General features: G+C 41.9%; 1 protein-coding gene across 1 annotated transcript; it reads left to right on the top strand.

Annotated features, from left to right (window-relative positions):
• Positions 1 to 240: 240 nt before the first annotated feature.
• LOC6568245 (205 kDa microtubule-associated protein) lies at positions 241 to 21,302 on the top strand. The gene is made up of 2 exons (XM_001994816.3): positions 241 to 2,457; positions 17,932 to 21,302. The coding sequence occupies exons 1-2, from the start codon at positions 736 to 738 to the stop codon at positions 20,491 to 20,493; spliced, it is 4,284 nt and encodes a 1,427-aa protein (XP_001994852.1). The 5' UTR covers positions 241 to 735; the 3' UTR covers positions 20,494 to 21,302.
• Positions 21,303 to 21,782: the final 480 nt, after the last annotated feature.

The following is a 21,782-nucleotide window of genomic DNA, read 5'->3' as shown; positions in this document are numbered from 1 at the left end:
AATATATTTTTTAGTACACACACAACTAACACATAAAAAAAAACCGCCTAAAACTAAAACCAAATTTCCACGAATTTTTGACTCGAGTGAAGTTGGCAGCGTGCCTATTTTGTAATCGAATAGTAACTCGATAAATTTCACACATTTCACATTGCGAATTCAACTCTTAAACTCACCACGGTGTCGATACATTACTATCATCTCTAAGGTATCGACTTGTACAATCGAGCACAACATTGTGAAATCTGTTTTAAACCTGGAAGGTCGTATGTGCGCAAGAATCGGTCGGCAAAGTGCATTTCAAAAACACAAAGAAATTGAAATTGCCAATTTTATAAATAAAAGCAACACATTACACACTGAACTGTTTATTTTAAAAAATTAATGTGTGTGGCGTAGTCAGTCAAATTGTGAACACATTTTGGAAGCAGGACAGTGCAAAAAAGTCGAAGAAGCATTTCGTTATTGGCGGCTCTTCGTCGTGTGTGTGCGTGCGTGTGTGTCAGTGTGCGTGTATGTGTATGTCAGCGTTAGCGGCGCGAGAGCAAAAAGGAGAATTTGCAAGAAAGAAGAGCCAAAGAAGCAGCGACGGCGTGTGAATCACAAAAAAGAGAGCGAGCACAAAAACTGAATCACATTCAACATTCTCTTTTTTTCTGGATATTTTGCATAAGCAGTTATCCCAGCAAAAGCAATTGATTATTGATCATCATCACCAGCATCATCATCATCAAAATGGAACACGAGGATAACGCACACTTTGACAACTTTTTGCAAAATCGTCTCGCGGAGAGCCTGCAAATCGCTGGCAGCGCCGGCAACGCTGTCGTCGACGTCGCCGCCGAACTGCTGGTGCCCAAGTCGGATGGTGGAGAGCAGCACGATGGTAGCGAGCAGCACGATGACGACGGCGAATGGAAGTACATAAAAGAAGTGCAGCAGAGCGAAAAGCAACACCAACAACAATTCTACGGCGAAAAGTTTAGCAACTCTGACGGCGACGTCGACGCCACCTTTGGCAATGGTGTTGGTCTTGTTGGTATTGGTGTTGGCAACGGCAACGGCAACGTTGGCAGCAGCGACGCTTACATGTCGCTTGGCATGGACTTGAGTCTGGGCAATGGCGTCGGCGTCGGCAGCAGCGTTGGCAGCGTCAAAGCAGCTGCCTATGGGGAGGAAGAAGAAGACGTTGAAGTGATTAAAAATGATGGCGATTTTTCAAGCAACTCGAATACGACAACAACAACCACGGGTGAAGTGGAGCCAGCTGTCAATATGGAACCGGAGCAAGTGCAGCAGCAGCAGCAACCGGAGGGGGAGGGTGAGGGGGTTGAGGAAGAGGAGGAGGAGGCTAGCTCGGTGGCAACCACGTACGGCACCAGTAGCCTCAGCGAACAGCAGCCAGAACAGTTCAACGACAACAACAACAAAGAGAATGCAGCTCCAATTGGACAACAGCAATCGGAACCGGAACTTGAGTTGGAATTGGAGCCGCATTCGCAACTAAATCCGAATGCCGTTGAATTTGTGCCCAACTTTGGTTCACAGCCATCGTCGCCGGCTCCTCTTGACCCACTGCAGGCGCTGGTGGTCCGTCAGCTGCTCACCGATGATCTGGTGGCGGAGAGCCCCCGCAAGGGCGCACGCGACTGTAATATGGACACAATTCCATTGCCCGACGAGGTTGAATTCGATTCGGAGGCCGCACAGCGTCCTCACGAACTGGAACTGGAGGATGACACCTTCCCCGGCGAAGCCGATCAGCTCCAGAATGGACAGAAGGAAAAACAGGAGGAGCAGCACCTGGAGCAGGTGCAGCAGGAGCTGGAGCTGGAGCAGGAGTTGCGCATCGATCATGGTCCCGAGACGAGCGTTGATTTGGAATCGGAGCCAGAGCCACAGCAACTGGAACAGCAGCTGGAGAACAAGGACAAGTATGAAACAGAGGCCATGTCCATAACGGACATCTTGAACTCTGTGCAGCAGCTGCCCCAGCAAATGGGTAACGAGGAGTCATCGATCAAAGAGAAGGAGTTGCTCAACGTGGAGGAGAAGGAGCTCATCTCGCAATCGCCCTCCATTGAGGAGTTGCATCAACAGCAGCAGCAGTCGCATCTCGTTGATCCCATGCAGGCCTCCTTCTATCTGGAGCACACCTCCAGCGATGCTGGCATCTCTCAGCCGGCCGTCGATCTGGATCAGAGCCTGCTGATGGACACCAGTGCGCCCATTTTCAGTCCTCTCGAGGATTCACCAGCAGGACCAGCAGCTACAACTGCCACAATACTTGATTTGCAACCGCAACAGGCGGATATTGTTGATTTGACACCCTCCCCGCTCTCGTCCTCCACCGAGGAGAAGCATCTGCTCGAGGAGACCAAGGAGCAACTGCAGCAGCAGCCCAATTTGTTGTCGGACAACATGGAGAACGCATGCTATGCCGGTGCTCCACCTCAGGTAAGATTAAACTAACTTTATATATCAGATGCCAATCAGAACATTGAATCATTGAAATATTTCTGATCCGATTTTGCCATAATAATAATATTTTGTCAGTAAAATATTTTCAATATGTTATTTTATCTTGAATATATCTTTTTTATCATAGGGAATATTTAATTCTACCCAAGGCATAACAAAAAGTGTGAGTCATTCGTGCCACATTTTGTGTATTTTGTCAGAAACGTCATTATTTGTTGTCGTCCTGCGCCCTGTTTTTCCCATTTGTCTCACTCAGTTTCCGTTGCATTTCCGCTATCGTTTTCCCTGTGTGTCCGTGTCCTTGCACCATGTGTCGTGCCTCTTCTCTCACCTGGAGAAATCATTAAATTTTTTGGTATACTTTTCTTTGCTTCTTCTTCTTCTTCGTCTTCTATGCTCACACAGCTGTCTGCATGCATTTTGAGCCCCTCTCCCCTTCCCTACTCCTTTCTCTTGCTCACCTTTTACTCTCTTTCTCTCTCTCTGTCGCTCTCTGTGTGCCAGCGCTAATGCAATTTTACAACATCAGCAGTGCTGCTGGGGTGTGTTCCCTTAACTCGCTCACGCTCCCTTTCCCACTCACTCTCTCTCTCCGCCCTCCCCAACTATCTCTCTGTCTTCCTCTCTATCTCTCTCTCTCTCTTTTTCCACACGTTTCCGTTCAGGACACGCAAGTGCTTTCTAGTACGTCCTGTGCATGACTGGGTTTTTTTGCCAAAGCTTTGGGTGGGGTTTTCACATATATATATTATATATATATATATATAGAGCTATTGTATGTATGCGTGTGTGGGGTGTGTGTGTTCTTTAAACTCCATTTTAAAATAATTAAGGGCATCTCAGGGGTTGTTGCTGCTGCTGCTGCTGCTATTTTGTTTTCTTTGTTTTTATTGCCCTTTACTTATGGCAATGCTTGTGTTTATTGCGGCTTTTTAAGCTCTTAACCCTTGGCTGACACTAAAAATAAAATATTATTGTCGCCATTTGGAAGCTGTTTGTTGTTTTATATATATTTTGTTCTTGTTTTTGTTGGCTAAGCTGCCTTTGGCATTTGATTTCCGTTCCAATTGGATTTTGTGTTTGCAGGCTAAAAGCTTGCGGTCAACGACGATTCGGCTTAATGCATTTCTTTTCCTATGTGTTTACATGTGTGTGTATATATATATATATATATATATATATATATGCGTGTTTGTATTCGAGAACGTCTGCCAAACTCGCCACGAACATCGTGCTCTTCTCGGTTATCTGTGGCGCTCTCGCTGCTGTCTGCAATCTGCATGACCAGCAATAGCAACAACAACAGCATTAACAGAAACAACAACTATAACAGTAGCATTAACAGCAACAACAATAACTTCGGCAAGAGTGGCAACCTTTTCGCTTCGTTGCAAATTCCAGCTCCAATGCACACACACACACATACACACACACACACACACACAGACAGCAGCTTTCATAATTACACAAGCGCTTGGGTTCACTTAATTGGGTCATATACGGTTTTCGCTTGCATGGCAAATACACACACACCACACACACACACATAAATGCATATATGTATGCATACCATTTTTTTTATACTTTTTGTTTGTTTCATATGTATATGCAGCCTCTGCTGCTGGGCATTGTTTGTTGTGCTGCCTGCTATCGAACTTCCTGTGGGAGTTTCGTTGTGTGTATAATTTACGCCTGTAACAAAACGCTTTCTTCATGCTCGGGTCCAACCCCCTTCCCCTTCCCCTTCCCCGCCACGCTTTGTCTTCGTTTTCGCCGCTCATTTTGCATATTATTTTTATCTACATGATTTGTGTCTTTTTTTCTGTTATTTATTATTACATATTTTGCCCAAACAATGATAAAAGGCACTCGAAGTATTTGCCCCATTCTTCCCCGCTTCCCATGTGGATTTGAATATGTTTGTATTTGTGTTTTTGCTTTGATTTCGTTGCATTTCGTTTCGTTTCGTGTCCAATACAAATTAATATTTGGTTTGTTATTGTTTTCATTCCAACGATTAGTGGAACTTGGAACTACAAGAGAAAATAACAACAATTAACATAACAGACAGCTTGTCACCAATCGCTTGGCGCGGCGAATTCGTAAACAAAACGGAGCTCAAAGGCCGGAGTTGTCGGCATTGTTTTTTTTTCTTTTATCAGAAAGCACTTGAGGGAAGTGCCTGTTGACAGATAAGCTGTAAACAGGCGATGCGGAATTAACGACATTCTTACGCATTATGATTAACAGCTTGATTAATCAAATAAATAAAATAGACATATTTTCTAAGCACTTTTCTTGATTTTACGTTCAACCTTATCGCACCCGGCGTATTTATATATTTATAAATGGCAGCGCCACTCAGGCGACAAAAAACAGCTACATATATATTTATATATATATTTACTTTTTGGGTGCATCTAGATTCCAGACTATATAAGCTAGCTGATACTGATAATAAAGTTCACGCGTCTGTGTTATGACTCAGCTCGGCCAACGGGGCCTCGGAACTCTCGAGTAGTTCTTCCCACACATTCATAATAACGGAATAAAATTATACATTTTTGTTGATTTCGATTGTAATTAGTTTTTTGCTGCTGTTGTTGTTGCTGTTGGAATCTTTTGCCACAATTCGCATGACATTTGTTTAAACTTGTGTTCATAATAAATTCTGTACAATTTACATAAATTAGCAACCTCATCATCATTGTCTCCGCCGAGAATTCCATAACAATATAAATACATTTTTTTTTTTTTTGTGTATATTTATTACATTTTTCATGACAGTTGCCGGACGAGAACAAAAAAAAAAGAAATTTAAATAGACATAACAAAAAAACCTAGTATTATTTTTGTTGCAATTGAGCAGCCATAAAAATATTTAAAACAGAGCAGACACATCGGTGACTAACTAAACAGAATAAATGGAATAATGATGTGAAAAATGAAATGAGAGATCACTCAATAAATGTATAATATGCCCTTCTATCTACTACAGATACTGTAAACAGCTCAAAGAAGTGCCTTATTCTATCTACTACAGATACAGCTCAAAGAAGTGCCTTAAGAAAAGAAAGTTGATTTTTTCAGAAAATGCAGCTGAGCCTGAAACATATCATTATTTCGTTAATGTTACTATTCACTTTTTAGTCGTATTGAAAAGAGGATATTATAATTTTGACGTTAAGTTTGTAACGCAGTGAGTGATATATAATATAAACTTGATCAGCAGTACTAGATCACATTATTATATATCAAATATAGCTAGCATATACAATAAATCTGTCGAATAATGACTTCTTCTGTTAGAAACTGTTTTAACTACCATGTTAACCTAGCCAAACTCAGAAGTTATACGTGTTATAATGCTTTCAATATCTAAACATATTTTATAGTCATTTATTATAAGAACAAAGCGGCTATTTTTGAAATTTATTGCGAAATTCCGAATTCGGTAAGCTGAGTGCGTTCTTGAAGGGTATTCGGCGTTGCCTAAGATAGCTGTTTTATCTTGATTTTTTTTTGGTTTTTAAATTATTTTTTAACACTACATTAACAGTGCGCTGCTAAGGCAATAATTGTATAGTAAAAACAAAAATAATAATAGCAACAGCAAAAGCAATAGCAACTCAATAGAAGCGCACAAACTGGTAATTAAGTCAGAAAATCCATTAAGATTATTAACTCAATTAAAATTGCTTGCTTCTTCACTTTTTTTTTCGCTGTTTCATTTGTAATTTAGTTCACACACACACACACACACAGCACACATACAAGCATAAGCTACAAGCGCCACTTATTGCTATTACTGTTGTTGCTATTGTTGGTGTCGTTGTTGCTGGCTGCTAGTTGTTGGTTGTTGGCTTTATCAACCCATGCAGTTTGGGCAACGGGTGGTCCGATTTGAAGCCGCTCGCACTGTAAGCGCATTTGGCGTCTGCTGCGCCAATCCTACGCCCAGCCTCGTCTGCCCACACGGACAAGTGCTGCTCAGAGATAGGCAGCCCCGAGTCTCTGAGGGGTGTGTGCTCATATATATCTTTCTTGTCTGCCCACCTCAGTAAATACATACATACAAACGTACAGTAAATGTAACTCGACTGACGCCCAAAATCAGCCTAAATGCAAAAAAATCAAAAAAAAAAAAATCAGGCGTCAGACAGCGTTGTTGGTAAATAATGTACAAGAGTTTGCCAGCTGTGCTAGTGTGTGTGTGTGTGTGTAAAACGAGTTTCATTTTGCAGTCTCTCAGCGAAGAAGAGGAGGAGGAGGAGGTGGTGGTGCAGGGACGGAGGCAAGCAGGCCCCAAAAGCCAAAAGCAGAACAATTGCGAGACAGACGGCTCAAAAAAAAAAATAAAATAAAACGGCAACGGCGACGAACAGAAATCTCTTGCTGCAATATGATTGCTTGTTGCTAATGCCCGTTGTGTGTTGTGTGTGTGTGTGTTGTGTGTGGGTTGACTGTAAAGTCTGATTGCCAAAATGGCCAAGAGCACACACGTCTGAAGATGTTGTTGTTGTTGTTGTTTTAACTGAAGTTTTGTGGCTGTTGCTGTGGCTGTGTATCTGTATCTCGAGCCATGGCACTTGAAGACGATTGTGGCGTCTAATTGCAGCATTTTACATTTTGCAGTTCAAACGAAATGGGGCTCTGTGCAACAGCAGCAGCAGCGGCAGCAGCAGCACCAGCAGCAACATCAACTTGAAGTGCTTTTTTATCTTGCAGATACAATATCTCATTTTGCAAGCGACTGCCTTTGCTGCAATCTCATTCTCTCTCCGTTTCTCTCGCTCATTCTGTGTGTTTCTGTATGCGTTATCTAAATTTATATTGCCACATGGTTGTATAGAGTTGCATTTCATATATCAATCTGGGTTGCACTTGTATTTGTGGGCGACACTTTCGCTTGTTCTGGCTAGCATTTATTCGCATTTACAGTGTTCACCACAGAATGAAGAACGTTTCAGTTTGAAATTCTTTTATTCATTTTTATACAAATAATAATTGCAGTTTTAAAATGTGTCAAGACAGACAGGCATTATTTAATGTGCTATTATTTGAATTGAACTAATTCTATAGCCCATTTCAAAGGGTTACTTAATAGTTGAGTGCGCATCATTCATTAGCGAGTAACCACTGTGCTCTGTACGCTTGCAACTAGATGTCTCGCAGTTGCTTCCTGCTTCTGCAAAGCACTGCAATGAAATTGTTGCATGTTCGTTCGTTTGTTCGTTCTCCCCAATGTTCAAGTCAAAATTTATTTTTAAAATGCAAACCCTGTGCCAAGTTCAATAGCTTCTCAAAACGACAAAAAAAATAAAAGAAATCAAAAACAAAGCAGCAGAAAATATGTAAAAATAATTACTAAAATGGGAGACAAAATGCTGCAATGGATTTTCGTGGCCCCTGCAGCGTTGACTGGCCGTCGACTGCAGCCTGCCAGTGCCACAGTCACACCCCCTTCCTGCCCGCACGCTCGCTGATGCCAGAAGACAGGCGGTACAAAAAATGGCGAGTAAAAGTCGCCAGCAGCCAACAAGAAGCATCAGCTTCTTCTAGCCATGCTAATATAAATAGGCTATAATCGCTTCTGCTGCTGCTGCTGCTCCCCCTACCCCTATCCCTGGGCTGCGGTGTCACTAATGCCCCGAGTGCTCCAAAACTGCTGTTAATTGAAAGTCATTTTGCCATTCAAGAGATACGTTCGCCCCTGATGATCGAGGTGATCCATCTTGGTTAACTTCTCCGACTGGTTTTTCGTATGTGTGGTGTGCAATGTGCAATGACTTAAATCTTATTTAAATTGATTGTTTGCTGCAGGAGATAAAACAAAAAAAAAAAAACAAAATAAAAAAACTATGTTTAGAAATTTGCCTAACGTTGGCCATTTGTTAGTTTTAAGTGGAGACAGCAATTTAGCAGAACTACACAACGCTTCGGGCGATCTCTGGAAGTGCAGAACAGTACTTTAAGCCTAAAGTGTATTTTAATAGTCAGTGTTAGTTAAGGAAAGCTAGTCTAGGAGATACCCTGTATATTTATATACAAGATATATATGTGGGGTATATCATATATTATTTAGAATTATTATTTGTATTTAAAGTCGATTTGTATCGATATTAACTAAACAGGGACAGCTATCGATATAAAGAAATAAACTGAAGTTTCTAGCCATGGTTGTCTGTGAGATTAAGCGGACATGGCTAATCAAGAATATATATCACTTGTGGGTTCGCAGATACTTCCTCCCTCCTTGTACACTTTTGCCCTTTTTGAACGGGTTCAGGTTATAAATAAAAATTGGAGCCTTTAAATACCTATTAGACAAAATGTTGTATATAGTAGCCATCAGTTAAAATATATGTTTTAATCTTTCACAGCGATAAATTGGTTATAACAGCTGATTAGTCTTTGCCTACTTTTAGAATTGGTAAACAAATTCAAATATAATTTAGATCTAATGCGATACATTTCGAATATAAATGTTAAAGTCATTCATTTAATGTGACTAAGTAAGATGACAGCACCGGTAATGAGCTCAGAATGCCAGAAATACTTTGAAATACCTATAAGTCTTTTAGAGCAAAAATTTCATATCTGGTGCAACAAAGCTCTTGGAATTCGCCGGTTAACATACAATTAATCATACTTAAACCGAACATTCTTTGATAAACAAAATATGGGTGGATGATATAATAAGAAAGCAACACGTCTAATTTTAGCCGAGTTATCTATGACAGGTGCGAATGAAAGTTGCAAGAGCCGAGAGACAAAAGCTAAAAGCAAAGCGCAGGGCGTAACAATTAGCCGTAAAATTGTTTGCCATAAATAAGGCGAAACGTTAACCACTGTGTCCAGCCCACCGATTTGTGGCAGCATTGAAAAACCTTGCCTCCTCTTTGTCTCTGCTCAAGAATGATGAATTTGTGTTTTTGGAACCGGTTCTCTGTGCCGCACAACCTGCAGGTCAATTCAGTTTAATTAAACATAACGAAAAACCTTTGTGTAATAAAAGAAAAAAGTTGTAGTCTTATATAAATATAGATATATAGTATATATATACATAGGTAGTTGAGCAGAGTTTAGTTGGTTTCTGTGTCTTTGCTGCACTAAACTGGCCTTTCAAATTGTCCAGAGCTGATTGCATTTGCCTTGCACTTGCTGCTTTTGGCCAAGAGTGTAAAGCGCTGGCAAAAAGACAACGACCGACGGCGATGGCCATTTGCCGCAAGGCATTTGCCGCCCAGCCTTTGTGTCTGCCTCACGGGGCATGGCCTGCCAATGTTAAAGAACTCATAAAATGAAAAAAAGAAAAAGAAGAAAAAAAGAAGCAGTGTCAGTTGTAATAACGTGCCTCTATGGAAAAGTTAAAATGCGCGTTTCTTGTAGAGGGGCCTGGCTTAGTGCTGCTGCTGCTGCTGTTAAACCGAAACAATGTTCGTGTCCAGCAGCAGCAGCAGCCGCAGCAGCAGCGACTAACTTGGCCAGGTGTTTTTTTTAGTTTTATTACCACTACCATTCGCGCTTTTAACCATTTCTTTTGGCCGTTGCTGGTGCTTTGCTCAACGTGTATGTGTAGTATGTATATCAAACTATTAACAATTTTTATCCATCGTTTTTTTTTTTTTAGCCACAACTGTCTTGGGCAGTAGTCACTCATTCACACAGTCAGTTAGTCATTCAGTCAGTCAGTCGGTCTATTACTCATTGCTGTTGCCCACCTCCTCTGTGTGTTAGACAATGGCCAACAAAAGCAGTCAATTTCATGGCAACGGCCTCCATTCTAATGTATCTATCTATCTAACTGACCATTCATATGGCTGACTGCTGCAATGTGGTCGTCGATTGCTGCCAAACGTCGTTGGCTAGCTGGCTCTCATTGTAATTGTATCTTTTGGTTCTTTCGTGCTGCGCGCCGCTGAAATACTTTCACAAAAGCGCAGTTGAATCTGTTTCATGTCGGCGCGCCAATATGGTTTTTTTTTCTTCTTTCTTATTTATTTGCTTGTGTATTGCATTTCTTTTTTTTTTTACATCTATATACATATATATTCTACAGATTAGGCTAGAGTTTTTAATGAACTTTACAATGCGATATGCTCTTTGTTTTTGGCTGACTGCTGCAGTCACTGGCTAATGGCGTCTTTATCACAACTGCCAATGGATTTATGAGCAATAGCAAATGGGCACAATTTGTTACCCATTTAAAGCCTTTCACTTCAGCAAACACAAACGCCTTCCTTCGACTTCGACTTCGACGGAGCGCTTTCAATTTATCTGCCCCGCCTCATCGTTTAAATAATAAATTTCAAATAGACCCAAAAGCACTTCCTCCTCCTTCTTTAGATGCGCACAGACATTTTAATTGAATGAAACTATTTAGCTTAAGTGAATTTCGCTCCACAAACTTAAATTGTGGATATGGCATAAAACTTGACAAGTCTCCGACCAACATATAGCTATAAAATAGTTGAGGTTTTTTATTCGTATATCAGTTGGCATTCAATGTAAAAGAAAATAAAATACTATAACGCTTTAATGTATCTCAAACTGCTGGCGATTATTATTTGGTTTTTATCTAGTTTTAAGCCATCTCTAACAACTGTATCCAACTTAAAGCCTGTTACTAACTAATTTTCTACTCTACAACTGTATCCAATTTAAAGCTGTTGCTAACTAATTTTCTACTTTAATCCAAAGTCTCGTGAAAAATTGTAATGTCCCAAGAGCTTGTTTTGCGGTTGCTCAAGCAAATTACAATAGATATTTTCTCATATTTATTTTGGACAAGCCTTTCACAAATTTTCCACAGCCAAAGCCGCCGAAGTCAAGTCAGACAATCTGCATAGCCCCAAACCGAAACCGCAGAACAAACGACGGCTGGCTGGCCCAGCTCGTTCATCATCACCATCATCATCATCATCATTATGACGTTGGGCTTTTCTTTAGAAACCTTGCGAAAAGCATGACAAATAAAGTCTCAAGAGCCCAAAAAGCAGCAGCGCGAAATAAAACTTAATTAACTTTCTATTCTTTTGCAGGTTTTTTTTTTTATATTTTTAAATTTTATCTCTTGTGTGCATGTTGCGTGCCACGTTGTCTCCCGGCTGCCACTGCTGTGGCCGCTTCTGCTGCTGCTGATGGTGACGCGCAACTTGATTATCATTACACCATCATAAATATCATCTACGTTACTACTTGCTTTCGCAAATCACTAGTTTGCTATTTTGGGTCTGCTCTATTTTGTTTTTTTTCGCATTATTTTTTTTAGTTATTTATTTCGCTTTGTCTTTGTCTTTGTTTGGTGGCGTTTGCGAAAATCTGTTGCCATGGCCACTTGCCGGTTTTCCTACACAATTCGCTCAGTTTCTGCTCGGTTATTTCTTCTTATACGGTGAACCCATTCAATATGGGTAGGAAGGAGGGTATCATGAAATTGTGCAACAAGTATGTAACAGTCTGAAGCAAGCGTCTAAAAGACTATAGATTCTTTAAATTTGTGTGCATTTGATAAATATGCCGTTTAGCGAATATCGATATAAATCGATTTCAGAGAGCAATAAAAAATATCAGATATACTCCTCCAATTGACATATTATTTCTCAACTTTGCTTTGAGTATGCAAACGTAGAAATTGTGTTTTCAACAACAACTGTGTTCAAATGGGTATCTTCTAGTCGAGATCGTCTCTCGGCTAGACCATTCTTATTTGTTCTTTTTTATTGCTTATTAATTCATTCATTAATAATGGCGTCACCATAATTCATTGAGTGAATTGGCGTTGCTGCTGCTGCTGCTGACTGTCCTCGTCGCCGCCACAGTTCTGTGTTTCGTTCGTTCACTAATTGTCCAAATTATATTTTAGCTTTATCGGTCTGATGGCCAACGCAAAGCAGCACAGCACAGCACAGCAAAGCATAGCACAGTGCAGCGTCAACTGCTGCTCCCAATTGTTGATTGGAATTCGTTGCTGACTAAGCAGAACTCGATTTGTATGAGTGCAGTCAAAATATATAAAATATGGCGTTGCGCATTTTCTACAGTTGCGTTTGCATCATTTCCGTTTTCCGTGGCCAGAGAGCAAACTAATAGATTGAAAAACGAAATCAATTAAATATTATATACAAAAAAAAAAAAGAAATCGTAAGGAAACCAATAAGAAAACACACAAAAAGCGTACAAAGGGCGACCCCCCGACCCTCCCGTGGTGTTGGTTTCATGCCTCAGCTGCACTGAGTGTTTGTGGGGCTTTAGTTTTAAATGTGTAGAAAAAATAATGAAAATAGCATAAAATTGTGCATTAATCAACATGGGGAAGATGTAAGATTAATGATGTGCAGCATGAGCTGCTGCTGCTGTTGCTGCTGCTGCTGCTGTTGCTGCTTCTGCTGCTGTTGCTGCTTCTGCTGCTGCTGCTCAGTGCCTGCAAATCTGCTACTAACAAAAAAATAAAAATAATAATAATAAAGAAACAACAGAAAACAAAACCATAAAGCCAGACTGACTAGTACTGCTGCCTGCCGACATTGGCAACATGTTGCGTGCTGCTGTTGCATGTGGCCCACACACACACACACACCATACAATTTCAACATCATTAGCATTATGTGCAAAGAGTAACAGTTATAGTAACAGTAACAGTGATTATTAGTTGTATTATTATTGCACAGTTAAGCAGCAGCAGCAGCAGAGAGAAAAAAGAGAGTGCAATACTTTTTTTTTTGTTTTTCGGCTTCTGTGCATGTGTCACTCACATCGAGTGTGGCCAAACATTTAAAAATAGAAATTACATAGACACACATCATTTTATTTGCATGGCTATGTGTCTGTGTGTGTGTGTGTGTGTGTATTTGTCTCTATGAGAAGAGAAATATTTTTGGTGTCGCTGCTTAATTTGGCATTGTATTTTATAGCTGTGCTGCGGTCTTTGCCTGTCTTTCTTTGCCACCGCCCAACGCGTGCTTAGTCATTGCGCGCCTTCTCTCATATATAATATTTTTTTTTCGCTTGTCTCTTGCTCTGCTCTACGCATTATTGAGCATTTAGCTGTTTTATTGTTATTGTTATTAGGGTTTTCTATGTTTGCACATATGTATTGTGCATATATTGGAAGTGTGCGTTTGGCCAAAAACAGTTAGAGCCCGCTGCCAGCCTGCCAACAACTCAACTGTATGCCATATTTGTATGCGTTTAATGGCAACAGTCGCCCGCCGTCTGTCTCCCTGTCCCCCCCTGTCTTTTGTCGCCTGCCCAGTTTTGGCTATCTAACGAGCCATGTGAGACGACAACGACTCAATACAAGTGATTTGTGCGACTTTATAAATTGTCTTTGCGGGTTTTTGCGTGCCATTTTGGATTCGTTTGAAAATTTATAGTGAGTGAACCCAGTACCTCCCCGTCTAGCCCGCAAGGCCCACCTGCCCCTGACCCGGCACAGCCGAATTGCTGAAAATTCGCTGCGCCATCTGTTGAACTTGATTTGTGTTTTGCTGTTGTTGTTGGCTGCTGCTGCTCTTATTGCTGTAATTGTTGTTGTTTATGGCACATTTTGTTCTTTCTGATTTTCAGCAAATTTGCACGGTCGCACACGAAAAAAACAACAACAAAAAACAAAAACAAGAACAATCAGAAGCGCAACTCTCCCCACAGCTTGATGCTGATCTTCCTCGTTTGTTCTGTATTTCTCTTTCTCTTTTTTGTTGTTTATTTAAATTCTTTTTTTTTTTTTTTGGTCTCTTTCTCTGCGCTGGCCAGAGTTGACGTCAACGCTGGCAATGTTCGTGCAATTTCTTTTGCTGCGCACTTTTCGCAATTATCATTAACATTAAAATTCACCGTGAGTGTGTTTGCTTGTGTGTGTGTGTGTGTGTGTGTGTGTGAGATGTGGAGACTGAAAATGTTGATGTCATCGTTGCGTTTTGTTTTGCTTGGTTTTTATTTTTCTTAATTTTTTTCGTTTCTTTGGGCAAAAGTCAACCACAAAAAAATCAACACACACACACAGATCTTGTATCAGTCACCCACCAGCAGCAGCAGCGACGTCGTTTTCATTGAACAAGTTGCGTCTATTGTTGTATCTGCTGCTGCTGGCATGTTTTGCTTGGCGCCGCTTATTCGTCTTAAGTGTCAAAATCATTTGTCAATAATAGCAACAATAAAAAGTCATGCACTTAAATTTGAAACCTAACTGCAAACACACTCAAATCTGTACGCGCAAATACAATCATCATCGTTTTGCAAAAAGTGTTTTTTGCACAAAGAGCCAAAACAAGTCAAGAGACGATTATTTATTTGCAAGCAGACCGGCCGGCAATGCTCGCGGCGGCAGAAGCAGCACAGCGTTGCCAGCACGTTCGATGCTGACGCATATTTTGCTTGATAAAATGCCAAACAATTATCGCCGGTCAAGAGAGAGAGAGTGAGAGAGGGAGACGGCGAGAAGGCAGAGGTGCCAGAGGTGCAGAGTGTTAAATTCATGTTATTTATAAATGACAAATTGGCATTGCATAACTAGAAGACCAACCACTGATTAATTAACCAAAGTCATCGAGCCTTGCGCTGACGATGAGTCATCAGTCGCTGACTAAGCTGACTAAGCTGCGATATTTAAGCGGTTCACTTTTTATTATGTTTCCTTCTACTTCTACTTCATTTTCATTTTGATTTCAACTTTTTCGGCTTCAGCTCACTTTTAGCCCCATTACGCTTGAGCAACAAAAGAAAGCCAGCAATTGAGCGCGAGTGGGCCAAAAGTGGGCAGCAAAAAAAAAATAAAAACCGACAAAACACCGGCAGCAGCAGCAGCAGCAGCGGCAACAACAGCGGCCCCGGCACTTTGGCATTTGCTGGTCAATGACATTTTAAAGCGACTAACAAATGCGACGGTGGCTGCGACAAGCGACCGCAACGCTGACTGCGACGCTCAGGGGGACTTTGACTGCGGTCTTGCGTTGCGTACTAGAAGAAAAATGTTGAGGCGAAAAAAAAAATATATAGTTGGCGCTACATTTTGTGCTTGGTGTTGGACAGCGCCGAAACTAATGCCAAGTCGAGTCACACAGCGTACACAGTGCGAGCTACTCTTAAGTCAGCGACACGTTTCCTGTCATCTGACATGCTTTTTTCTCATTTTTATTTCTTTTCGCTGTATGTCAACACTGTTTTGCTGTAGTCTTATTTCGCTGTTGTTGTGGTTGCTGCTTCGCTTGCCCAATGGCAGCAACTGTCATGACATTGCCAGACTAGCTAAAAATATGTATGTATGTAAGTGAGTGTGTGTATGTTAGTATGTGTGTATGTGTGTGCTAGCTGCTTTCCCATTTACTTTCACAAGTTCGTTGCTGCAGCTGCGGCTGCTGATGTCATTATCATAATTTGTATGCATTAGTAATTCGAGTTAGTTACATATACATTTATATATATATATGTGTGTGTGTGTGTTTGTGTGTGTGTGTGTGCAACCCTCGCAAATACACACACAGCCGGCAAATACAAATGCAGACAGACAGCTGACGGGGAGCAGAATCTGGTGTTGTTGTGCACAGTTCGTGCTTAATTGGGGGATGTTGCAACCGACGACACTTAACACTCTCTTCACCACACCCACAACTAGAACATTTTCCATTTCCATAGCATGCTTTATGGCGTCGCCCACAATATACAATGTACATGGGGCGGCATACATACTTGCAACAACTCAAATTGCTTCTCAGGGTTGGGTGTCAATTACTTTATGTTTATGCCATGCAACACTTTAGGAAATGTGACCCTGACCCTGTCTTAACATTATTGACAAGCATTTCTCTTTATTCATTATGTTTGTAATTGTTTAATTAAAGGGGTTGATTTGAATTTAAGTATTTATACAATTTGTATAACCGGAACACATTAAAATAGGAAAATATATAATCTTATAAGGGCAAATGACATCAAATTTTGAAAATGAGTACAGTAGCAAGTAAAATAAGCCGATTAAGTTTATTTGATTTTTCGATAACGATCCCTTTTGCCGAATATTGAAACAAATCGATTTCCGATAGCCATAAAAGAAAGAAAATAAATCAAGTTTAAAGATATAGCACTACACTTGATATATTATATATCCCGTCATTTTTTTTATCAACTGTAAGAAATTCATTACAATCTTATGATAAACACAAATTTTGTTAACCATATTGAGCCAAAATGTATATATTTAATAAATGACACACTTTGGTTTAATATAGGGGAATATAGCACATATATATATATATATTGTGTACACATCTTGTTTCCTTAGTCATCTTATGTGAATGCAAAACGAATCTTTCGTTTGTTTCGCTGGAAATTCATCGGCTGGGTGATTTATTTTCACTGCTGGCCTGGCTGCCACCCATAAATACTTGTACTCTGGCCTGGCCTGCCCTGCCCTTTCCTGGCATATGCATACATACATACATATAAAGATATGTATATATATATAATACTTACACTTGTACTTTGTGGTCGCTGCTATTTTTACAGCTTGCTGCACTCAGAGTTCAGTTCAGTTTGGTGGAGGAGACAAGACTGACAGACAGACAGTGCTGAGGGGGGCAAGAAAAGACTCGGGCTATAACATATAACACCATAAGTAACATTTTCTTGACGCACAATTGCAAACACACTAAAAAAGAAAAGGCAAAAAAAACAAAAAAAAAAGCTATACAAAATCTTTACCATATTTTTTCCAACGAACTTTGCTCGCGCGCCCCCAAAAAAAAATATATAAAGATGTCTGCAGTAACGCCGCCAAATCCCAAGCCAAGCCAGCAACCAGCTCCATGTGCCGGCTCATTGCATTTATCGATTTAACAGGGAGCAACGCAGGGGCTGCGGCAGGGGGTGGGGGTGTGGCAAGTGGCAAGATGACGATGTGAACATTGTCTGTTGTGCGTAAAGCAGAAGACGACAGCCAGACAGAGTACAAATGTTGTTGTTGTTGTTGATATTGCTTAGAGTGCCTTTTGTTTTTCGGCATATTGTTGTTAGTCATCGCCATCATCATTATCATTATCATAATCGTCATCAGCTGCTTTTGTGGACGGGGTATTAACATTTCAAACACATTGTACATGATGCGTCCAATTGCTGTGTTAAGATGGCTTAAGAGCTTTTAGCAGTCGCCCATATATATATATATATATGTATATATATAGATTGCTATTCAATTTGGACATAGCATCTGTAACGCATTGATGATAATCACAGTAACGTTGCATTCATTACTTTTTAATCCATTTGACTGCCCCAACTGACTGCACTTGTCTTGATTTCATGGAATTTATAATGGGTCGATTTAAAAAACTGATCTAAAAAAATCAATTATTGAGCTTTCAAATCAAAGCATTTCATTCATGCATATCTAAATTAGATTAGTATGTATATTTTATATTTATGTTTTTATAACATTCTGTTCATTTCTCGCAGGTGGAGTATGCTGACTTTGATGCAGCTACCGACCATGGTGTCCACAACAACGAGGAGAAGCTGCCTGTGACCAGCAATCCATTTGCCACAGAGCGGGAGTTTGATTTGTTGGATGTGCAGCCAAAAACTGATGCGCACATTGCCAATGAGATGGAGGATGAGGTAATGCACAAGCAGCCGCAGCAGCAGCTCTTCCAGGAGGAGCAGCAGCAGCAGCAGCATTTCCAGGAGGAGGAGGAGCAGCAGCAGGAGGAGGAGGAGCAGCAGCAGCAATTCCAGGAGGAGAGCAAGCCCTTCGTGGAGGAGCAGCAGCAGGAGCAATTCCAGGAGGAGAGCAAGCCCTTCGTGGAGGAGCAGCAGCATCTCCAGGAGGAGCAGCAGCACTTCCAGGAGGAGCAGCAGCATTTCCAGGAAGCGCAGCAGCATTTCCAGGAGGAGCAGCAGCACTTCCAGGAGGAGCAGCAGCACTTCCAGGAGGAGCAGCAGCACTTCCAAGAGGAGCAGCAGCACTTCCAGGAGGAGCAGCAGCATTTCCAGGAGAAGCAGCAGCAGAAGGAACAACCTGAGGAGCAGCAGCACTTCCAGGAGGAGCAGGAGCATTTCCAGGAGAAGCAGCAGCAGAAGGAACAACCTGAGGAGCAGATCTTCCCACAGGAACAGCAGCATCAGGAGCAAATCTTCCAAGAGGAGAAGCAGCAACAGGATCATATCTTCCAGGAACCCCAGATGGTTGAGTTTTTAAACTTCCAGCAGCAGGAGCCGCCGCATACATTGGAGGAGTCAGCTTTGAATCAGAATGCACAAGAAAACTACAACGAACTGCAAATGCAGGATGAACTCATCGAGGAGGTGTCCCATCATGCCCATCAGCTCCTCAACGCTGATGCCGCACCCTACACAAACGGTCTCCTCGCCAGCAACGAGACACCCGAGCCAGAGCCGGAGCCGGAGCCGCTAGTCAACGAGCAGCAGCCCAAGGCTGAGCCGCTAGTGGAGGAGGCCCAGCAGCAGCCGCCAATTGTGGAGCAAATCGCTGAGCCTCTGCTGCAAAACGAGACGCTCGCTGAGCCAAAGGAAGCGCTTACTGAGCTGAGTGGCGTGCCTGATGTTGTTGAGACGCCATCGTCGCCGCCGCCGCCAGTTCAAGAGGATCAGGAGGTGGCGCCTGTTGTCGTTGCTGCTGCTGCTGTGGCTGCCACGGCTGCGATTGCCACAGCTGCAGCTGCTGTCGGCACTGTTGCAACCAAGCCCAAGATTAAGAGCAGCTCCAATGAGCCTGCAGCCAAAAAGCTAACGGCTGCCAGGACATCAACAACTACAACCACATCAGGAGCAGCTGCCAAGCCCAGGCCATCGCCGACCGCCACAGCCAAGAGGAGCAGCACAACAACAACAGCAGCAGCAGCACCACCTAAAATGACCGCTGCTCGTCCACGCACAGCACCCGTTGCCAAAGCAGGAGGAGCAACAACAACAACAGCAACGGCTGCCAAGACAGCAACTGGCGCGGCACGGAAACCGCTCAGCGCCAGCAATACATCTGCCAAGCCGGCATCTCGAACAACAACCACAACAACCAGCGGCAGCACGGCAAGCACACGCCCGGCCACAGCTCCAATTAGCCGAGGCGTTGCCAGCAAGCAGCCGGCAACTGGCGCTGCTGCACGTTGCGCCACAACCGCCAGTACAGCCCGCAAGCCGGCAGCAGCAACCAATGGGGCAACAACAACAGGTGTCAAGTCACGCTTGCTGCTGAGTGCCGCCAGCAAGCCGAGCACCACAAGCGCCAACAGCACTGGCACCACAGCTGCCGCCAAGCCGAAGATGATCTCTCCGCGCAGCGCTGTGCCGTCGACGCTGCGCAAGACGGCATTGTCTACTGGTGGCACCGCTACCACTTCCGCAACTGGGGCACGCAGTCCCAACAAGCCGCTGCTGGGCAATGGTGTGGCCAAGAGCGCCACAACCACCACCAGCACTCGTGTCAAGTCGGCCACAGCCAACGGCAGCAGCAGCAGCAATACAACATCGACAACAACCACATCAACAACAACGACAACCACTACAAAGACTTTTACAGCGCGTCCAGCGCCCAAATCGACACACTCATCGACCCAACCAGGTGGTGCGCGTCGTTCGCTGCTGTCGGCTACTGCTGGATCAGCTGGTGGCGCCCCAGCACAACGCAAGACGTCGCCGTTGAAGAGCGCCGTCGGCTCGCCGCTGAAACCGAAAGCCAAAGAAGCCGCTGTCAAAACAACACCGTCACCGGCAGCTATCAAGCGGCCAATCAAGGCAACAGCACCAGCACCAGCAGCAGCAGAAGCAGCAGCAGAAGCAGCAGCAGTAGCTGAGGCAACTAAACAGCCAACAGCTGATGATGCAGCTGTTGCTGGAAATGGCCTCGATGGCGGCAAGCTGGTGGAGCCGGCAATTAGCCAGAATGGCAACGGACATGCTCTCGAGACGGCGCAAGAGGCGCTGCCCAATGTTGAGGATTTGCAACAGCAGCAGCAGCAGCAGCAGCAAAATATCGCTGAGGTCGCACTGCTGGATTTCTAAAGCGCTGAAGAGAATCAAGTTGATGTGTTAAGTGGAGAACAAACTGAAAACTACTTTACTAATATTATAAACATATTATGAACAAGTATTTTGCGCGTGAAAAGCGAACAAACAAACGAAAATATAAAAAATGAAAGAAAGAAAGAAAGAAGATAAATGCAAACTCTCCCCAAAGCCCCCCTTCGAAGTTGTGGCTCAGTGGAGCGTCCACTTTTGTTTTTTGATAGGCCTCCTCCCCCCGTTTCCAAGCATCAATCAATATCATTACCATCATCATCATCATCGTCATCATCGACATCGACATGAACATCAAAATCAGCACGATCCATCAAGCAGCAATTTGCTGGAAAACAATTGCGATCTTTGCAGTCCCAAAAGTTAGTGTTTTGTGCTATTCTTTTTATTGTAAAAGGTTTAACAATTTGTGTGCTCGCTTCTTTTGCTCATTTATATATATTTTTAGGTTTCATTTTGTAATTTTAATATATATATATATATACAATAATTGTTCCTCACGCTCTGTTATTTTTGCTCATGTATTAAACGAAATTTTTAATGTGTCTATTTAAGTTCAAATCGAGAAAGAATCTTTGGAGCGCAAAAAACGAAAGAAAACAAAACGAGAACATTAACAACAAATTTACGTGTTTTATACAACAATAAAAGAAGAAGATAAAAACACCCAAATATGTCAGAGATCATAAAATAACGAACAAAAAAAAAAAGAAAGAAAGAAATTAAATTGTAAAACCCATGCAAGAAAATGAGGTGTACGTGTAGCAAAAAAACGAAAAAATATTTAAAAAAAAAAAAACAAAAAAAAAAACAACATTAAAAGTAGCTTGTAGTTGGCATTCTAACACGTAATACTTCAAATCAAAACTAATCCAAGAAACAAAAAAGGAAAAAAAAATAACAAAAATGACATTAAAAAAAAAAACAAGTTGCGCAGCTGGCAAACATTTTGGCTACGAAGAAAAACGATGGAGTCTGAACCACAGTGCGCTATAAAAAAATTTTGATTATTATAGGATTAATGTGTTTCTTTTTTTTATTGTCTACTTCTGAGTGCACTCCCAATACACACACACACAAATATATATATAAATATATATATTGTATACGCAGCATACGTTCCTTCAATTTACTCGAAACAAAAGAAAAAAGAAACAAAATTTTAAGAACATTAAATTTGTAGTGTGGTGTTTTGAAGCTCTTTAAACCAGTGTATTGTCGTACGACATCAAAGCGACAACAACAAAATGAGAAGTAAAAAAAAAAAACAAAAA

The sequence above is a fragment of the Drosophila grimshawi genome, unplaced genomic scaffold, assembly GCF_018153295.1.
Source record: "Drosophila grimshawi isolate 15287-2541.00 unplaced genomic scaffold, ASM1815329v1 contig_311, whole genome shotgun sequence".
NCBI lineage: Eukaryota > Metazoa > Arthropoda > Insecta > Diptera > Drosophilidae > Drosophila > Drosophila grimshawi.
This window is presented reverse-complemented; position numbering and strand designations above follow the sequence as displayed.